Source organism: Molothrus aeneus, chromosome Z (assembly GCF_037042795.1).
Source record: "Molothrus aeneus isolate 106 chromosome Z, BPBGC_Maene_1.0, whole genome shotgun sequence".
In the NCBI taxonomy this organism is placed as follows: Eukaryota; Metazoa; Chordata; class Aves; order Passeriformes; family Icteridae; genus Molothrus; species Molothrus aeneus.
The window spans coordinates 6,386,239-6,407,431 of record NC_089680.1 but is presented as its reverse complement, the minus strand read 5'-3'; the positions used below and the strand labels follow the sequence as shown (position 1 = coordinate 6,407,431).

The 21,193-nt window shown below is 42.1% G+C and overlaps 1 protein-coding gene across 17 annotated transcripts in view; it reads right to left on the bottom strand.

Moving 5' to 3' along the window:
• The window catches only part of CELF4 (CUGBP Elav-like family member 4), a 712,394-nt gene that overhangs the window by 315,938 nt on the left and 375,263 nt on the right, over positions 1–21,193 (bottom strand). For all 17 annotated transcript variants that reach the window (XR_010785315.1, XR_010785316.1, XM_066569450.1 and 14 more), the window contains exon 3: positions 2,614–2,662. Coding sequence is in view for 15 of the 17 variants with exons in the window: in XM_066569450.1 (XP_066425547.1) it covers positions 2,614–2,662 (49 nt within the window). In the remaining 2 variants the exon portion in view is untranslated. The remainder of the gene's footprint in view (positions 1–2,613; positions 2,663–21,193) is intronic.

The window sequence follows — 21,193 nt, the reverse complement described above, 5'->3', positions numbered from 1 at the left end:
TAACACTGTGGCCTGGCACCAGAATTCCCCTTAATTCAAGATGTGTATTCCCCATAATCCAGAGTGTGGGTAGACCAAAGACTTGTGCTGTGTGGAAAAGCTGCTTCATCTCCCAAGCCCCGCTCCTCCCCTATGTCCCATCCTGATAGAGGGACAGGGTATAATAAGCCACAACTTAAATTTCTTTATTGTTTAGATTGACCTTTATCTTGCAGCCCTAATGAAGCCTTTTGATGTGCTCCTAAGACACATGGCCTCCTCTTTAGCATTCTGTTTGCTGTGCCTGCTCTAACCGGTGGGCTCCTGAAGAACGTAAGTTTTCACACAATGCCTCCCTTGGGTGCCAATTGTTCTTTTCTCCCACAGCTGCCCTTGAGTCATGCCGTCCTGGAGCATCCCCAGCCCAGAAGCAGCTTGTCAGTGGGGAATTAGGACAACGTGTCTTTCACAGCAATGACAAGAGCGCCTGCTTGGCCTCTGCATTATGATCGTCACTGACAGGAGAAATATGGGAGCAGGCTGGATGGGAAAAGATGAGGTTTGTGTAAGATGAGGAGATAATTAGCTAAAATACAAGGGGGAGGGGGCCACGGATGTGATAATGTGGAATCAAGCTGCCACTGGAGCCCTTTGCAGTTCAAACCACTGCTCCTGAAAGCAGCTGCTCTTAGCAAAGGAGTTTGAAAACCCTCCCCAGAAAGCCAGGCATGTGTTCTCTATTACTGATTTGCATTAGAAAAAAAAAAAAAAGAAAGGAAAAAAAAAAAGATTGGGAGCTACATACCCTGTAGGCGCACTAGGCAAATTGGCCAGCCTAATTATTATTTTTTGGTATGTCTAATTAAATGGACAAAAGGCCCTCCCTTCACTCTCGCTGTCGGCACGAGCTCCGCTGGAATGTGCTTAATGTCCCCTCATTTGCCCAGGCAGCTGAGCCTTTCCATTTTCCCCAGGAGATTGGCATTGACAACTGCCCATGGCTTACCCAATCCTACTCAGACACAGAGCCAGATCATCAGACAAGGAGGGAAAGGGGAAGAAATTGACCTGGTTCTATTAAAAACTGCTGGACAATGCTGGAGGATGTGACGCGTCTTTGTTGCAAGTCAGAAATGGGCCTTGAATGGCCCTGGCCCTTGAATGCAGAACTTGCCAGATTCCATCAGTACTTTTCACCCTGTATTAACCAAATTCCCCCAAATTTTCTTTAGAGAGGTTCTGAAAGGGCAGTATTTGTCTCTGAGATTTCTGGTGTTTTGCCAGCACTCAGTTCTCCTGGTCTGCAGTTACACAGCACCACAGCCAGTCCTTACAGAGCCCCTTTTGACCTGTGGTTTCACCAGCCTGTCACACCAACTCTTTAACTACAAGCTACATACAAATTCTCCCAACAACTTGAGTCACTGGAGAGTTTCAGCCTCACACTGACACAGCCAAAGTTCCCCATTTGAAATGCACAGCTTTCAAATGAAGAGAGAATGTGGTGCCTTTTCTCTGTGAGGCATTTTTCTCCTTTTAAGTAGTTGTTGCCAGAGATTTCCACTAATGCCAGCACAAAGATAGTCATCCCACAAATGAAGAAAAGTTTATATTTATGGTGGAAATTGAAGAGTTTTCAGACATCTAAGAGCCTCATCATTACTAAATGACAAAATCTACTCCCACATTTATCAGATACATAAGCACTAGAGGTTTTTACTGAAAAGATGAGGAAAAGGCTCTCTATTTTTTTTCTCAAAGAGATAGGGATAGAGAGGAAGAGAACATGTCATTATATATATGCGTGTGTATATATATATAAATGTACAGACGCAAGAAAAAAATAGCAGGATGGTAATTTATCCAGCATAAGAGACCATCTCACACTCTCTCAGTGATCTGTGTGTTTGATCTGACAAACAGGCTCCTATTAGAAGAGTACGGTGAAGTATCACCACATCAGTTCAGGTAAAAAACCTTTCACAGGAAACACCTCATCACTGGTGATCTATTGAACAATCACTTAACAAAGCTTCCAAATCCACTGTACAGAATGGAAAAGCAAAATACCAGCTCCTGATTTCAGCTATACCTGTGCAAATCCTGAATAACTCCCAGGGTCAGGGAGAAGTCTTTATTTTCCACAGCAGGTTTATCCATATAAGCTGATACAGGTGCAGAAAACTCTGCCAGCTCAGAATTTGCTTTTTCCAGAAGTAGAGTTGCTTCAGTGCAAGCAGAAACAACATGGTTAGAGGAACCATAGAATTTCTGCTTTATCTTAACCAAATTAAACACCTCTACAGCTCAGCCTGACACAGGCTTGAAAAAACCCCCATTGCTGTCCACTGCTGTTAAACTTTGTTAAGTCAGTGCCTGATGCTTCACTTCTTAACGAGGCAGTTATTTGTTTCTCAGGCAATCGCTGGCACCTGCCTGCCTTTTAAAATCAAATAATAATTGAATATGAGGAAAGTGAGATGAAGTAAAGGAGATTTAATAAAGAGAATCTTTGCTGTGGAGGGAATTTCTTTGGCAGTGATTACGTTACTAATTGATCAGCACATTGCCTGAGAGAAGCCAGAGACAACAATTATATTTAGCACTGTGGCTGAAAGCAATGCAGTCAACTACCTCCTCGGCTTTCACTGTCCGCTGGCTTCACCTGGATCGGTCTGTTCATCTGCAAGGAAGAACAAAGACAGACATGTAATTAATGGAGGAGTCAGACATTCATATACAGAGGCTTGCTTTGCTTCTTTACTGCGCATCATAATTAGCACCAGAATTTACTCCACAAGGCGAGGGAAAAAAAGCAATTAGTAAACAAAGAACTAACCAGTGCAGTCTGCAGCTTGGTCTGAGACAAATAAATCAGTGTCACTCCTCTTACCCGACAGTGGCTTTGTTGAATCACACTGGGAGAGGGATCTGACTCATTTCACACAGGTCATGAAATTTTAAACGTAACTTTTAAAATTTCTAATAGTTTCCCCTGGAAACACTGGTGCATGACAGCAAAAATGCTTTGTCAGAACATCAGGACCAGTGAAACTTAAACTGCAAAAATTTCTTGAGATTGGCGTGAGGGGAAGGAAATTGAAAAGCTAATTCTACTTCTACTGTTAGCTCAGTAGGATAGTCATGTGTGACATAGCAGCCTGCATTTCAAACCTGGATTTGGATCTAATTTGTCCACATGCTGCAGGAGTATTGGATACTGAGAATTTTCTGGCGGTAGAGGACCAGATGTTCCTTCTGTTGCTTTTTCAGATATCTTTTTCCTTTCTCATATCACTATACAAGTAGGTTTAAAAACCTTGCCACTGTGTTGTGATAGGTTTCTGTTATTCAGATTATCCCTCTCTTACTCAACAAAATCACTGGGGACCATCACTATCCCCAGAGCTGCTCACTCTCAGGAGAGAGGGCAACAGATGCTCACAATGTTCTTCACTGGCAGTGCCTAACATGATGTAGGAACCTGAAGAACAGGGATATCAATAGCCAGGGATGCAGACTGGATCACAACCAGCTGAGAATTTAGTCTGAAAGCCCTTCCCTGCCTCATACTTCTTGTCACATAAAGCAATCAATACCCTGTGCAGATGGACTATTCAAAATATCTTTCTATGTGTGACCACCTCTGAGCAGAATGAAAATATCTTTTTGATCCATCAACCAACAAAGAAAGTACAAGTTCAAACAAACACTGCAAGGAGCACGAGGTCAGAAGGCAATAGGAATCTCCTAACATATGTGTTCCCAGTAAAGTCAGATCACAAATTGGCTGATGAATATCACAGAATGCCTTCAGGGAATTAATCCATCCCTTATTTGTGGCTAATCATAGTTGGGCAGCAAGGCCATTAGTTTTATTTTTCTTTTTTTTTTCCTAATTTTCCTTTTTTTTTTTTGAAAAGTGCTTCATAATAAGTTAGATTTATTCTAATTGCTCTGCACACATTTTTAGTAACAACAAGTTATCAAGCTGGCTGACAAGTAGGTTAAGATGATGAAGAGCCTAGCAGATCCTGCTGTATTGTTGTCTCTAGAGGAAAATGTACTTATCCATAAAATGACTACAGTTAGACTCACACTCTGCAAGAGAAGGATCCATGGCTACAGATGCTACTGAGCAGTTCGTGCTCTCCTCTATGCCTGTACCATCCAACAAAATCCAGACAGCTGAAGTGCTAAAACCAACAAAGAACCTGGTAATAGCTAAACCTTGTATCGGCCCTTGCTTCTGCAAAGTTGCTCACAGAGGTACCACAAGGTATTAGCAGGGCAGAGGTGATGTATGAAGCAGCAGCAGCAGGACAGATATCCTGCCACAGGGCTCCTTTATACCCACATGTGAGCAGCTAGCTGCTACTCACATTCATGGATCTGACACCACACAGGTGAGGAGAGTACTCAGTGTCATGTAACTCCAAATGTGTAGAAAGTGTAACTCTAAGCCACTCTTAAGCCTGGTGTTTGAGGCATAAACCATGCAAGGTCTTTTGCAGTGTCCTGTTCCTCTCTACTGATCATGGAGGTTGTCTTTGCATTTAGACTTAGCTGATATGAACCCCACCTTGCTTCTCATGTGCAGGACAATGAAGCCAAATTCCTTGGTTGCTTCCCTCAGCTGCTCGACCTCTGGCTGTTTGTGTTTGCAGCAGGCTGGTGTTGGCCATGCACCTGCCAAAGTCTGGCTCAAGATCTGGTTACTTTTAACACTTGCCCCTTATTCCAGATTACAGGCTGCTGATGGGAACCATATGGCTAATCCAACCCCTATGGTCAGAAGAGGGGGGTCAGAGGTCCCTGGTGCTCATTCCAAGACAGCCAGAAGCTGCATCCCAAGCAGTCAGTCAGAGAAATGTCACAGTAGCCAGGAATTTACAGGAGATGTGCAGCACACAGCCTCGAGAGGCAAAGTCAGGAGCCCAAGTGGACACAGCCTTGAGACGCAGAACATCCCATAAATCCACCCACTTAGGTACTGATCTGAATTGTGCTAAAGTTCATGAAAATTTTCACTGAACTCAAGTAACATTTGGGTCCAGCCTTGAGGAAAACTGGAGAGATTTCATATTTCTTTCTGAGTGAAGTCACTTTCTTCTTGAATGAAGTCACTTTGTACAAGGCAGAGGACATTATCAGGCCCTTTGGCAAAAATGAAAGGAGGCAAATATGTGTTTGGACTTTGTTTTTTTTTTTTTGTTTGTTTTTGTTTTGTTGGTTTTTTTTTGTTTTTTTTTTGTTTTTTTTTGTTTGTTTGTTTTTTTGGGGTTTTTTTGTTGTTTGTTTTGGTTTGGTTCTTTTTTTTTTCTTTCTGATATTGAGGAGTGAGAAAAAGCAGTCAGTTCTGAAGAAAATTTATAAAAAGAGTGAGAGAATGAGCATCCAACAGAGGAAGAAAAAACTGAGGAAATTAATAAGTAAAAGGCTAGTGTAATTTAATGTACACTATGATTTATACACTTGACAATTTCTTTATAGACCAAAGAGAAAGTGCTGCCTGAACGGAGCTCATAATACAAATTGAGATCATCTTGACATGAAAGACACCAATTATAGGGAGAAACACTGAGAGGAAAATAATTAAGTCTCCTTTCTCCATCTATGGAATTTTTTTTTTTTATACAGGCACTCTGGGAGCAAGGACCTATCATGGGGACCAGAAAAGGGCTAAGTGGGGAAATAAAATGGCAGAACAACACAGCTTTCTAACCCTGGGGAAATGCCTTAGTGGGGAGAAGGGTATTCAGATATTCAAGTTCCCTGCTTATTCTTTAGCTGGAAGTGGCCACAAATTAAGTGGAATGAAACCAAAGTTTGTACTCCAAAATGAAGCCTTCTGAAGAGTGTTTGGGGAAATAGTGATATGGACATCTTTAATATGTGTCCTGTCTTGGTGGACCCTGAGAATGTGACAGGAGAAAGAATATTTTCCAGACAGCAAATCTGATTAATACCACCAGGAAATTCACCTGGGATCTGTGGAATTACAGATGTGGCTGTAAGGTGTTATTAAACCCTGTCACTAGAAGGCTTCAAAAGGGATTTGACTGCATGGGAAAAGACCTAGGGCAGGCTGACCCAGCATCTGAACTGGTAGATGGAGTGAGTGCACTGTCAGGCTTTCCTCTAGGATGTGCAACCCTCCTGTTCTTTCAGTGATCCTTCTTTCCTCTGCTCATGGTTGCTCTTTGTGCTCTCATCTGAAATATGATCATGCTTCTCTGTTCTATGTCACCCCTGTTGGGGTGCCACTGAGAAAGGAGTAAATTGTTTTACCATTTGTCAGTCCCAAAAACATTCATCTCTTCTTTAACTTCTCTACCATCCTTTAAGACCTGACTAAAATTTTTTATTCCCTCCATAATATGGAGATATCTGACTTTACGGTACCAGAATGCTCTATAGTTATAAAACCATTATAAATCAGGACAATGTTTATCCTCATTCATGATTCAGAGTCCCATTTGGCCAAAAATTTACTTTGAAGTAATTGAAAATTTACTTTGCTTTGCTCGACAACAATTTTGTAGCAAAGATGTGCTGAGGACCACTGAGGCACAGAGATTGAGAGAAGAGCCAAATAATTTAATCTGGATTACATATATAGGCATAGTTTTCAGAGAGGTGGTGAGAGAGTGTTATGCACACCAGAGTTTTATGCACAACTGTGTTCCCAGTGTGGCGTCAGGAAAAGCCTACGGCTGAGGTTCCCCATCTGTACTGGGAAGAAGAACCATGGTGGCTGTGAATGGGCCTATTTCAGGAGGAGATGTTGTGTCCTTTTCCCACAAATGCCATAAATATTTGTGTCCATGGTGGAGTTAGAACTTCATGTGCATCACACTTCTCATTTTCCTGTGATTCTTTGCATGTTCATCTATGATGAATACCACCCTTAGCAAACCTTAGGCAAGGTGATCACACTTGCTAAGCTTCGTACCCTTCCTTTTGGGTTGCCCTTTCTTCTTTTTTGCCAAAAACCAACTTGTCCAAATTATGCCAGATGTCACCATCTCACACCAAACTGCCACTGCCCCACCTACTCCCACCCCAATTCTCCCAGCAAGTAGAAACACAACATCATTTTTCATGTCCAATTACAGCCACTGTGGTGCCACTGTTAAAAGACAGCGCAGGTACCCCTGTCAAAAAGGGTTTGAGTTACAAGAAGCGATGAATTATAGCAAGCCCTTTTTCAATTCTCCACAGAAATGAAATGTCAGAGCTTGCTGCTGTATTTTTCTCAGCACCATCAGCTACAGGCCACTGCAGGAATTAGACAGGGGACAGACGCTTTTCTGCATCATGATTTTTCTTTTCCTAAGGTTGTCGTTTTTTCCCCCACCAACCTTTTTCTGCTCCCTCTGGCTTTGATATTAATTTAGAGCAGGTAGAAGGATCACCTGGGAAAGAAGAGTAGGAAGCAGAGACAGCTTATTTCTCACTGTCTCCATCTTTCTTCCTCTCACTGTTCCTACCACCCTCTTCCTTCTTGTCTCACCCACTTTTTCATAGCTCATCAATGTACCTTCTGTTTTTAAGTAGATCTAAAACTCTATTTGAGAATGGACAAATACAGAGATTAAAAAAAATCCCTCAAAAATATGGAGCTATTCTGAATATCTTAAAATGTGCTCTGAGACAGGAAGAAAAAGGGAAAAGATGAGGAGATTACTGAAGATGAATTAAATGCCACTAATAGGAAGATCATGACCAAGTAGAAGAGAGGCTGGAGATAATCTGCTGGTTGTGCTTAAGGATGATGTCACTTCAGGAGACAAAAGGTTATTCTAGAGCTTGTGTGCTTTATAGAACCATAGAAGATTTTCCTGCTGATCATATGAATAATAATAATAATCTTTCCAACATCCTCAGCGGTCTTAATAATTGAATACTCCTTGAGGACATATTGGGGGCTTTGGTTTGTATCAAGAATCATGATGAAAGTATTTCTGCTGCCCATGTGTTTGGAATTTTCCAAAAATGTAAAAAAAGCAGAGGTGCTAACCTCTGGCAGGGTCTGTTTCCAGCTCTCTGCTGGGTTTCTGGATGATTTTGGACACATCATTACATCTGCCTCTTTCTCAACTTTTATTCTACTAATGAAGATAAAGATATCATCATGTACTATGAAGGTGGTTGATGGGAAAAAAAAAAGTATCTAAATTCTGGTTTTAAACAAACAAAAAAAACCTAATAAACAAACATCCTGTAATTTCTATGCTTGAATTATGTGGACAGATATAACAGCAAATAACAAACTCTCCATTCTCACTGATGTGTTGTGTTTGGTATTGTTCAGGGATCAGCCCCCTAAATCGATGATGAAACTCAGCTGTGACCTAGTCATGAAGGATGCCAGCTAGCAGGTCTTAGCAAATGTTTATTGGGTGCTCCTGCATCTCTTTAGTTGCTGGTTAGCTTCATGGGAAAAAAAATACCAGAACAACTTCTTCCTTAAAAAAAATATGTTGTTCTTGATGGTCTTGTGACATAATTCAGATGTTAATTGGAGCTAGGAATAGTTTAATACCTGCTCTGAAATTTTCAGGAAATACATTTACTATTCATTTCTTTGGTGGGTTTTTCTCTTTCAAATCTCTCCCCAAAACACTAAGAGGAATTTAATTTTACCATTTCTGCCAACTGAGTCTGCCATGAGTCTTTTTTGAGTCTGCCATGTGCACAATAGTAATTTCTCCAAATTCAATACAGCTATTTATGTGAGCAAAGGTATTGGCAGGAACGTGTTTATGGAAGTGGGTCATAATTTTTAAAGCATTGAACAAAATCTGCCCTGATAGAGGGCCCTAAGGAAATGCAAAGTATATCAGTGTCAAAGTTGGAAAAGCCAAGAAAATCACCTACAATTGAATTGTGTATGTGTAATTGCAAAGTTCAAGTAAATCACCCTGTACCTGATTCTGAGTGACATAATTGAATTACAGTGATCTAAACTAGATAGCCATAAGCATGAATCCAAAGCAATCTCCTTTCTCTGAAGAAAAAAAAAAAAAAAACAAAGTCAGGGCACAGGTGCTCAGCTCAGGTAAATTTCTCCAAATGCTACGGAATCAGGAAAGTTTCTTACCACAGGTTAGCTACACGAGTAGACTCCTATATTTGTCTATTTCAGCTATAATGCATAAAGCAAAAACCTGTCCCCAAGGGAATAGAGGTAAGTGCTGTGTTTGCAGGGATTGATGTGTAATTACACATTAGCCACATTTACTGTGGGCACTCTGAATTGATACAATGTTACATTAACAAAAGAGTAAGGAGAGGAAGTATTTTAGAAAGCTTGTTTAAAAAAAAACAAACCAAAAAACCCCAAAATAAATCACATAGGTTCACCTTGCTAGTAATGCATTGTCTCTGAAATGACTATCCCAAACCTCATCTTGGTAAAGGACTCTTAATTCATCCCCATCACCCTCTTCCCCTCCTGTTGAGATGTGTGCCATAGGTATGTACACAAACAGATGACATGAAATGAAATGGCAATGTGCGAAATATGAAAAAAACCCCATTGAAGGGTCTGACCTTTCCAAATCAGTCAATGCTCTGGTGCCTACCCCTGAGAATGATTGCTACTGGCCATCCCTGCTCTCTGAGAGTATTTTCTATATATCATATAGAACATATTATGACCCATCTGTTTAACTATTGATTCATCTTTCTCCTATTCTCCTGTGTGTAGATGAACCTAGAGGGGCTCCAGTTCAGTTCATGCTCACATGCACAAGCCTGTGGCTTCAAATACAAAACTTCTTCCTCACCGAACAGTTTGGGCTTGAGTTTGAATAAACTGCTAATCTTGTTAATGGGCAACTACAGACTTTCCAATACAACAAATGATTTTGTTTGTTCCTGGGGTAGCTGAGCATGTAGTGTTTAATCTTATAGTGTCTCTGGTTTTAAATGAAGTATGGTAGGGTAAAGGGAGAGCTCAGTCTTCATCCTGTGTTTGAGGACAAAACACAGGATGCTTGGTGTGAAGCTTCATTTTCCAAAATGAGAGAATCAGGACTGCCTTTTTAGCTTTTATTTTGGTTTTTTGTTTGTTTGGTTTGGTTTGGTTGGTTTTTTTTTAGTATTTCTATCTTATAAATATTGTTTCATATACAAATCTGCATGTGAAACAGACAGCAGGAGATTCCTTTAAAGTTTTGGGCAGTCACACCGTAAAAATGATGTTTGATAGGTCTATTTTCACTCACTAGACTGTGCTGCCACATGGTACCTTGGTGACTAAGGACAGAAGATGATGCCCTGATCACCCAGATGGGTGTTTATTGCACTCATGGATCTTGCTTGGCTCCTGCATTTGACCTTTCTTTCCTGGAAAAGAAGGGTGTCTTGTGGGTAGTGACTTTTGAAAAGGTGTCTGTAGCCCCAGACCCCTTACATGAGTGAGAAATCCCTGAACATTCAGTGAGTACACTCAAGCATGTCAAGAGTCCCAGGACTGGCCCTCTGGCCATGCTAAGCTACCTAAAAGGGTCTACTTCTATGTGTATCCTGACAGCAGAGGAATAACTCTTGAGTGAACATGCTGTTTATTAAATCTCATTCTCTGCTGATATGATAAGCAACTACAATGTGAAATTCTGTTCATAAACACATCAAATTCTAACATAAAACTAAGTAAGTCTTTTGCTGTCCTTTCCTCCCTTCTTCCCTAGTATTAGTAGGGAAAATTTTTTCCATAATCCCATCTTTCTTCTAATTTCCTTCTCAAGTTTGCATCCAATTTTAAAATATGCCCAAACACCTTCTATCAAAAATCATTCTTCTCTATTCCTAACTTTTTCTATTAGCCAGCTTAGCATGTATTGAGTGAAAAGAGACCTCATTCTCTTCACTGTGATCCCAAACTTCTTCAAGGCAGAGTAACAATGTAGTCATAGATGATGGAATAATTAATGCTGGAAAAGATCTCTAGGATCACCGAATCCAACTGTTAATACAACACTGACAAGCCCAGCACTAAACTGTGCCCCCCAAATGTCTATCTATGAGATTTTTGAGCACTTCCATGGTTGATGGCTCCATCACTTCCCTTGGCAGTCTGCCCAAATGATTGACCACACTTTTGGTGAAGAAATGTTTCCTAATATCCAACTGCAACCTGCCCTAGCAGGTCTACAACTTAGACCATTTCCCCTTGTTATCTGGGAGAAGAGATCAACCTCCACCTGGCAATGACCCCCTTCCGGGTAATTTTAGTGTGACAAGGTCTCCCCTGATCCTCCTTTCTTTCAGGCTGAGCACTCCATGTCCCCCAGCATGTGAAGGTAGTCCATGTGGACACAACAAAGACAGCCTCACCCTAACAAGCACAGATCCTTACCCTGCAGATGCTAAATGCATGTATGAGGCATCACAGCATTTAAATGTGTGATGAGAACTTGTGCTGAGGGTCCTGGATCAGTTTTGCAGTGCTCAGCTAAGGTGTTTTTGGGGGTGGATCTCTCTGTCTGCACCTCCCAGCTGAAAGCCTCCCCTCAGACCTCACATCTCAGTGGTCCCACAGGTGCTCCTGGTGCTATTTTGCTGCTGTCTGTTGGGCAGGTGGGGCTTTCTCTGCTTGTGGGGCACACCATGGTCACGCAGAGCCCTGGGGACTCCTCAGCACAGACAGGGCAGGGCAGCAATCAGATCACAGAGACAGTTGTGTCGCTGAAGGCATTGTAGACACAACCCTTGTTCCCTCACCAGGAGATGAACATCTGCTCTTGTCTCCACCTTATCCTGAGCCCATGACCTCTGGCTATTGGAACTTTCCTGCTGTGCTCTTCCCTCTCTGAGCTTTATCTCTTCTTCTGAAGCAAGACCCAAATGTTGCCTTTGCCACTAATGGTTGCTTGGCTTGACTCTGCAGACTTTAGGCAAGGCCAAGCTCCATTGACTTCAGTGCTTTGAGTGCAAAAAGACCTTGGCCACCATCCATCCAAGAAGATTAGACCTTCTGTGCTTGTAGCCTTGTGTGCCTGGCCACAAAGATAAGAACCACAGCCAGCCCTTTTGCCTATGGAGAAATGCTTTCCACAGCACTGCCATTTAGCAAACAACTGAGTAAGCTGTGTAAATTAACTAGCTGCTTTCACCCACTGCCAGGACCATGAAATACAGGCTCTCTCACTGATCTAAATGCGCAGATAGCTTTAGAGCATGACTTTAAACACAGTCTCCCCAAGAACTGAAAAAGGCTCCCACCAGGTTAAGACCGCAAGCAGGGTTTTCCTTGGTGCTGGGCTAGAAAGTGTTTTTCCCCCACCCCTGGTCCTGCTTTCAAGGTTAGTGTGTTCACTCTCTTCCTCCTACGCTAATTTCCCTTTTTTCAAAGGTTAAAGTCACCTGCTTGCTGTAGTATAACAGAGGGCAGACCATTACCTCAGTTCTGAACAACAGAAGGCCCAGACCTAAACCTATTCCAAGCAGAATGCTCTGACATTTCTGCAGCACAAGAGTTTCCTTCTAAAAGTGTATCCCTGTCCTCTGCAGGTGTTACGGCTGTGCTCTCCTTTCAGTTCTATTAACAAACAAATAAAGTTTAATCTTTTTTTCAGACAGCCTGAAACAAGTTTCATTTGAGCAGAAGAGCCCCCAGCAGCCATGCCACCTTATCCACTGACTTGTCTAAGCTGGTTTGAAATCACATCTCAAATCAGATGTGTGAACACTTTGTTCTGATGATAAGCCCCTTTAGCTGTGCACTGGATCGGGGCTCCTGAGCTGACAAAAGGAAAATAAAATATAATTTTACAAAAAAGAAAACAAACAAGGAAACACTCAGAGGAAGAATAAGATTATCTTAGTTTTGATAGTGCCCCTTTAGAGAAAATCTTCTGTGAAGGGACTTAGAGTGTTAACTTTTTCTTCTGCCCTCCTTCACAGCTAGGAAATGCATACGGGGTATGATTTTAAGCCCATCCAGATGCTCAAGTTAGTTTCAGTTTCTAACAGTAAATGAATAAGCACAAGCTGGAATCTTGCAAATTTTAGTAGAGCCTTAAAAAGGAGAAAAACCAAAAATCCATAGATTCACAAATATTTCTTGAGTTGGGAAAGGGATGGAAGGCTTGAAAAACCCCCAAACACAAACTGAAACAAAACCCCACAATCATTCCAGATTTCAGACCCTCAGTGCGATTCTCTGTACCACTTTCAGCCTGTATCAGGCCCCCCAGTGCAAAAGGAGCTACCTCTCACTCCCATCTATGTATAACTGTTATCGTCTGGTCCTATGTTTTGACAATTATCTGTAACATAATTACCAGACTGATGAGTCTTGCTGATTAATTATGCCATCCTTCAAAGTTGATCTGGGTACTTAAAATAAACAAACACCCTGGTTGGGTAACAAAGGTGATTTTCTCTCTCTGTTTCAGGCAACAAAGGCTAGCAAGCTCATTCTTCTATGTAGGGATGTGGTCAGAGACTCCCAGAGATTGGTTTCTGATCTGTCACTCATGTGGAGCTGCTTCTCTTCTGGTCCCTGACTGCACCCTGACTTCCACCCCTCCTGAATGATAAATATTTCCTCTCTGCTGAGAGCTATCCAACAAAATTGGTGTCTGATACTAATGCATTACTGATGCTTTCCTCCTCTAATTATGCCTAAATATTGCCTTTTTTTCTTTTCTGCCTTGAACAGCCACATTTTTTTTCTTTTTTTTTTTTTTTTTTGCATCAACATGTACCAAAGCATTAAACAAGACATTCCATTAATTTCTTCATCATCATAACTTAAGCCTGGGACATACCCTTTAAATATTCATTCAGCTATGAAAACTGGGCATTAAAATTTTAATAATGTCAAGCTCATTTGAACTGAGCTCCTGGGGGACTATTACGATACAATTAGAATAAATATGATGATTGATTTGGTGTAAAGGTTCACCTGTCCACATGTGTTAGTGGCTGGAAGCAGCATGCCACCTCTGGCATCACAGCCAATAGCTCCAAGTTATTTAAAGTTATTTACTACCTTCCCCATCACCCCCATTCCCACTTGCTCACAAGCTTGACCCCCTCACTCGCTCTCACAGATTGTTCTGCTTGGATTAAGTTGGAAGAGGCAAAGCAGAGGGGCCTCACTTCATCCAGCAACACTCTCCTCCTTCCTTCCCCTTCCTGGGCTGTGGCTGAAGAGGGACAGTTGTTCAGAGACACAGAGAAGTTCAGCTGTAAACTTTCTGGAGGCTGTGGGCATGAACTTTTTGCTAAGTGTGTGTCTGAGCTCCTGGGCCCTGGTGCTCCTGGGTAGAAGGGTGGCAAGCCCAAGCAACACTGACATGTCTGAACCAGCTTGGAGGACAATAAGGCTTGTGTTTCCTAGCAGGATCCATCCTGATTTCTGGAGATGTGATGCTGACAGTAAAAAAAAAAAAAAATGCAGAGGGGGAAACTGAGCAAGAAATCACACTACTTGAGTTAAGGAGCCTTCTGTTTCAAACGCAGGATGTTCTCAAATGCACAGAGAGATAATTAAAAGATTTTGGTCCACTGGGTGCTGAGCATATTTGAAAATTTGGGCCAGATTGTACTTTCTCTCTCTGCAGTGTGAATTGGGTGCTACATGGTGTAAATATGAAAGGAGATAAAATGGAGCCATCACCACTGAGAACAATCATTGGGCTTTTTTTTTTAATCATCTACTTTAAATAAACTATTCATTAATTCTTTGAAGAAGGGTAAAATGCAAACCTCTCTGCATTTAAAGGTAACCCTTATGTAGCCCTGCTACAATCACTGCCAGAGCTGCTAGCTTTTGGGTCTTTACCATCAGTCTCCTGACATATGGTGCTTTCCTTAAATCCTAAACTTCTGGACCTGAGCAACTTTTTAACAAGAATTTTAATTCCAGAATGAAAGAAAATTCTTAATGCTTAAAATATCACTCAAAGAAAGCAAAAATGTGAAAATAAATTTTCTTTATTTATACTATTTTATCATACAGGATTGCTTGAGATAATTTATGCCTGATGCATTTTTATGGTTGGCAATGCTAATTATTAGAAACATTATTTGATTTTCACTGTTTTCAGCTTTTTTTCTCTCAGTATTTTGTTAAAAGAATGTACTGATCCTAAATCTGTCACTTTCTTTCTCAAATTCAAATCAAGTCCTGCTGCTTTTCCTATTTATCGTCTCTATTTCCGTATGATTTGATATTAACTTTTAGTAATACTTTGCTGTTATTTACTTTTCCACTCCTACCTCTACTCCTTCCAAAATATAAAAGATTTTTAAAAAAATAACTCAAGCCATTACACATTACAATATGGAGACAAGAAAGGTAGAAAATGGTCACTTGGTGTTGCTTTGCTCTGAAGGAAAGTAGCAATTTGGGGAACCTTCTTACTGTGAATGCAGGCCGTGGGAAGATACAGCCTTTTGTGCTTTTCCCAAGTCTATTACCTATCATCTCCTTCCCCACTAAGTTTCCTCCATGGAAAAAGGGGTTAGACAGTAATCTTTACCTTCAGGGCCCATTGTGAGGATTAATTAGATATTATTCCTACAAAATTGTAAAGTTTTAAGATGCTCTATGAGCTCTCACTGTTATTATAACGTGCCATACCTGCATAACGTCTACCACTGCAATATTACCCCTTGGTTGTTCAAGACTACGGAATTGCTGCTTCTAATTGGGTTAATGGCTTCATAGGTTAGTAATTTAATAAAACAGACTGCTTAAACCAGCAAGGTTTTGATTAAATGGGGTGTGTGCAAAGGGGAATTTATATTTGTTAGAAGCTCTGTGAATCCAAGGTATCAAGGCACACATAATGCTGGTATAACAGTACCTTACACAGAGAGGAAGGAAGGACACGGCTGAAAACCATGGAATCAGGGAAAATCTCGAGCTGTAAGTGGTCCATAATGATCATTGCAGTGTACCTAACACTCATCTATGTGACTTGGAGCATTGTTTAGATGCTCCTTTAATTGTGACAGGCTTGGTGCTCTATTGAGCCTGTTCCAGTGACCTGACACCCACTCAGTGAAGAATCTTTTCCCAGTGTTTAGGCTGAGCTTCCCCAGACACAGTTTTATTCCATGAGGGAACTAGGAGGTCAGCACCCCCATCTCTGCCCTCCTTGAAAAAGCTGTGGCTGGTTCACATCCTGCTGCAGTCAGGTATTCTGGGCTGGTCTCGGGGGTATGCAGAGGTGTGTGATGGTGTGCACATACAGATAAGGCACTGTGCTGCTGCCACTGCTCACTGTGACAAGCAGATCTACTTTAGGATATCATGTGCCTTGCCTGACTTCAGGGAGAAATTCAGATGTCCCTTTCTAGGTGGCCGTGCCCCCTAGCTTAGCTCTAGTTCTAGAGGAAAAATTGGAAAATTCTTAGGAGATCCTATTTCCTGAATGGGAAAACTTAGCTTGTGCTGAAATCACAGGTACACCTTGAAATTACCTTTCAGAAGCAAGTGCCTGGCCGTGCCCATGCAGAGGAACGGGCTGCTTGGAGACCTCCAGAGGGAGCTCTTGGCTGCCTAAATTTAAACAACTAAATTATGCAAACCCAATTTCCTAGATGGAGAAATTAAGGATTTACTCCGGGAAGCCTGCTTCATTAGGTACTTAAAATGTACTCAAAAGTTAGTTACTTCAGTACACAGACTGGATAGCACCTCTGACTCCAGTGATTGCCTGTCTGCAGTGATTTTGGACTGTGGGAGCAGCTCCAGGTGCTTCCACTGCCTGCTGGAGTAAGTGGGAGAACACTGCCCTGATCTTGGAAAAGCAAGGCAAAGAATCCCTGCATTGTGACACTTTTCTGTGCTGTAAATGCCAATTCATAGCTGCTTCCTCACCACAGGTTAGTGCCATTGAGAGTTAAAATTTTATTCTTGTATCTTCTCTCAAGAGCTCCCAGTCAGGCAAATCTGAAACCAAAGCAATCCTTCCTTTCATCCCTCTGACCCTGAGAAAACAAAGAAAGCCAGGCACAGTGTCATGGCTATTTTGTGTATAAAGAACAGCACCCACAAAGCTAATGAGAAGCTTTTATGGCTGTTTGGAGAGCACTGATATATAATCAGGAACAGATCCAAGCTGCAAAGTTTCACCTGTCAAAAGCTGGGCAGGAACCTTCCTTAATAAGGCTCAGGCACAAGATCCAGATGCTGATAGAAACATGGACATCTTAGGAGGGCATATGGCAATTGTGCAAGTGGCTGGGATTATAACACCTGGTTCAGAAATCTGGCTCAGCTAAACAGGTACTTGCTCACATCTCCATCTGAGCCAGCCAAGCTCACCAGCTCAGATACCTGCACTTCCATAGGCCTCCATTCAGGCACAGGAGGGTGCTGGGGTCTCATCAGGGTGGATGAGGGGTAATGTCTAACCTTGTGGATCCAGAGGGGCACCTGAGGCCGGCCATGAACCCTGAGTATGCTTTCCAGAAGGGTGACCAACACTTTGTGACTCCAAAGGACCTGATGTCAGCACTTTGGAGGGGAACAGCTGGCTCAGCAGAAGGAAAAAAATAACAGGAAATTGAGAAGTCTGACATCAAAAGTGGATGCTTTTCCTTTTCCCTAAATGTTGTGCTCTGGTTTGGTGGTAGGTTACTGGTCCTGGTAGTTAGTCTCTAGACTGCCTTATGGCAGGGGTCAAAACTGCTTTATGAAAATTCCTTAAAATCTGTGAACTCTGCTGAAGTTCATGAAAGCTTTGTGCTCTCATGGAGCCTCAAGTAAAGACTCAGGACAATCTGCTTTTGGCAGCAGATATTGTGCTTGTTCCCCACAAGAATCTTATTTAGAGGATCCTCAGAGATGTTTTGATTAACATTAATTTCATGCCAGGCCAAAATGCCCCTGTGACAAGCTCCATTGAGCCAGTGCTGAACAAATGAAATTCAAAATTCAGCTCCTTCACGTGAGATGGTGTGTGCGTGTGTGTGTGTGTGTGTATGTGTGTGTGTGTGTGCACTTTAACTAAATCATTTATGGTCAATAATGCCAGGTTATTATAGGTCAATAACTTTCCATTATTCACTAGCCTTGCTGTGCTCCCACTGTCAGCCAGCACAATGGCATGTTGGCTCTTGTGAAGCAAAAAGCTCCTGATGGGAGCTTTGGAAAAGCAAGCACGAACACAGCTTGAGCAGAGAAAAAGAAAACAGGGGAGGGAGAGAGTGTGAAAAGTTCTAGTTGCTCTCAGGAGTCTCTTGGGGAATGCGTGTGTGACATACTCTCTATTTCTCATACATGCATGCACACTCAGCCCCTAAATTCATTATTCCTATGCTCCCAGTTGGTCAGATGTGAGGCAGCCCAGATCCCAAGGATGCATGACCACAGAGCTGGTCCTGAGCAAACATTATCTCTCATTAAGGTCTACAAGCTCGGGCTTAATGCAACGGTAGCCTGCGGGTTGTCTAAGCTGTGTGTGTGGACAGTTCCCGCTCACAGCTGCCTGCTTTGCACTGGCTACCCTGGAGAGGAAGAGTACCATGTTTTTTCAAGTCAGGGTGCAAATGTCAAGAAAGAAACAAAAATGAAGAAATCAAAAATTGCAGGACAAGACAAAAATTATATTTGCCCCTGTCTCTGGTGCACTGGTACTAATGCTCTGCCCTGTGTCTCATGAGAAGGGTGGTCAGGAGCCTGGAACTGCAGGCATATGTAAATAATAGTCTGTCTCCCTGGAAACTGCAGGAGGCAAAAGCCAGCCCTGTGGTTTGGCAGACACTCCTTAGTGCTCCTGCCGAGGGTCTGAGTGTGCTTCTCCCAAACAAACATTTTGAGATGGCAATCCGGGACATGGGAGCTGTCGGACAGACTCATCCCTTGTAAAGGGCAACCAGTGGAAAATGAACTTCTGTGTGGAAAGTTGAAGTGGTCAGTAACTAAAAGCCTGTGAGAGGAGGCAAGGAAGAATAATGCTGATTTTTCTGAAAACAGGCTATCTAAGATTTTTTGCCTAACTGACTTTTTGGCTTTTTGCTGGGCAGCGTACTGACCTTAATTCCAGCTAGCACTGAGATGGTGCTTCCTTCATGAGACATCTTGTCACTGATCACCCTGCACATGTGAGAGACTCAGCCTGGGGGAAGAATGTCAGCTTTTCCTGATGTTCCAGGTAGAGGCCACTGCTGGAGATAACATCCCTGGCGGCCTTGGCTTTTTAAACTCCCACCTCTGCACAGCTGCCATGGGCAAGGAGGAGTTAACAGGAGCTCTGAAGAGCTGGTCCATTTTGAATGTGAATAATGGGAATACTCTCCTTCAATCGGTATTCAGCACAGGGATGTACAGAGGTATAAAGTTAATCACTAGCTGGGCCACCCCTATTTCCAGAAAAAGAACTTTAATGCCTTCTTTATCCAATGAAGTACCATTGTTATACCTGCATATTATGAAGGGTTTATTAAACCGGTGATAATCTATTCAAGATAAAGTGATCTGTATGGCCAACTGAGCACAGATCAGACAGAATGATGGGAGGTTATTGTTAAAATATGCAAATTCACATCCTATTGAAATGCAAACCCTCCAGATAAGATTTTTTAATAAATCTGGTCTTTTTTCACTGCATGAAGGTAACCTAATGTTTATTGACTTCAAGACCATATAATGGAACGTAATATCTATTAGTCAGATCCTTGCCTCTCTTTCGATTACTGGAGGTACATGTTCTGGCTCCTGAAGAATTTTTGTTTTATAGTTTGGTACAAAAGAAAAGAGATTAAAACCCCCAAAATTAATTAACTTCTTTTTTACACAAAGCCCCCCTTCCTCCTCAAATGCTGTCATTAGTTACTCAAGCAAAAGGAAGCAGTATCCATCAGCTGAGAAACTGTCCACTATTTTCAGCATTAGGAAAAGCAACCAAAAAGGAGAAATGCTATCTGGGAACACCTCTGTACAGCATAAAACATAAATTAAAACTTTTGGATGCCTTCCCTGGGTTTTACTATTACCACATCAGAGAAATTTGGGTGAAGCTACTGTAAAATAGGACTATGAAACAGCTTGACCTGAATTCTGTATGTGTGTTTCTGTGTATAAGACTTGTTTAAGACAGATATTCAGCCTGTATTTATGATTTGGGGTGGGGGGGGCTGAGAGGAGGGGCAGGCGGTTACAGAATCAGACACAGTTTCAGATACCAAAGTGAAAGATGAAATAAAGGCTTTTATTTTAGTGAAATGCCAACGCTGTGATAGCAAAAGTTGAGAACCCATTTCTGCTTAAAGGTCACTTCTCCTCAAACCCTGTAAAATTTACATGTTGATGTAGATTGATCTGAGATTTGGTGTGTCTGGTGAAGGTGGAAGGTTTGTTTCTGATTCCAAAAGGAAGGTCAACAAAGTAAAACTATCCTGAAATAGGACCTTCCTAGCTCCTTGGAAAAGCTCTGCCCATCTCAAAGAGATTTTTTTATGTTGCTGTTAGGCTCTGCCAGGTTTTTGTGGTCAAATCAGGACTCTGATTGTGTCTAAAATGGTCTCATCCACTCAACATTTTACTCCACTGGCTCTTGGTGAGTGAAGCAGTGGAAGCAGTGAGACAGGCAGGGCTGGGCAGGGTTTTACTGAGGGAATGGGGCAGGCAGCTCAGCTGTGGGCACAGACAGGAGGAGCCCCATAGACAACAGAAGATGTGTCAGTCAGGGTGTGTAAAAAGCTGCCTGCACTTGGTTATTTGAAGCATCCACCTGTTCTGACCTGCACCGTTCTGCCCACACAGGGCTGTACAACAGCACAGAGATTGGCTTTTCAAGTACGGCCAAAAACCTTTACAGGGCTGGTCCTCTCTCCCACTAGAGACCTCTGGCTTCCATCTCAGCTGAAGAATAACCCAAGCTAAACCCTTCTGGACACTTTGCCTATGAGGCTGATGGGGATGGGCATAAAATGAGCTGCCTGCCTGAGTGTCTGCAGTGGGAACAGCAGTTTCCATCCCCAGTCTGCACTGCTGCCAAAACACAGCAGACTCTCAACCCAGGCACCCTTCTCATCAGTCACTTCATTGGGTATACCACCAGTTACAAATTAGCACTTAATCAAGATAAATCCCATAGGAAGGATACGGATAATATGCAATGCATTAAGCCTGCAAATTAAGATGGTCTGATTTAGCCCTGGCTTTAAAACTCCCAAGCTTGCATTAGGACTAATGATGAATGGATGTACGTCCCTGGTTGGACAGGAGCTCTGTCAGGAC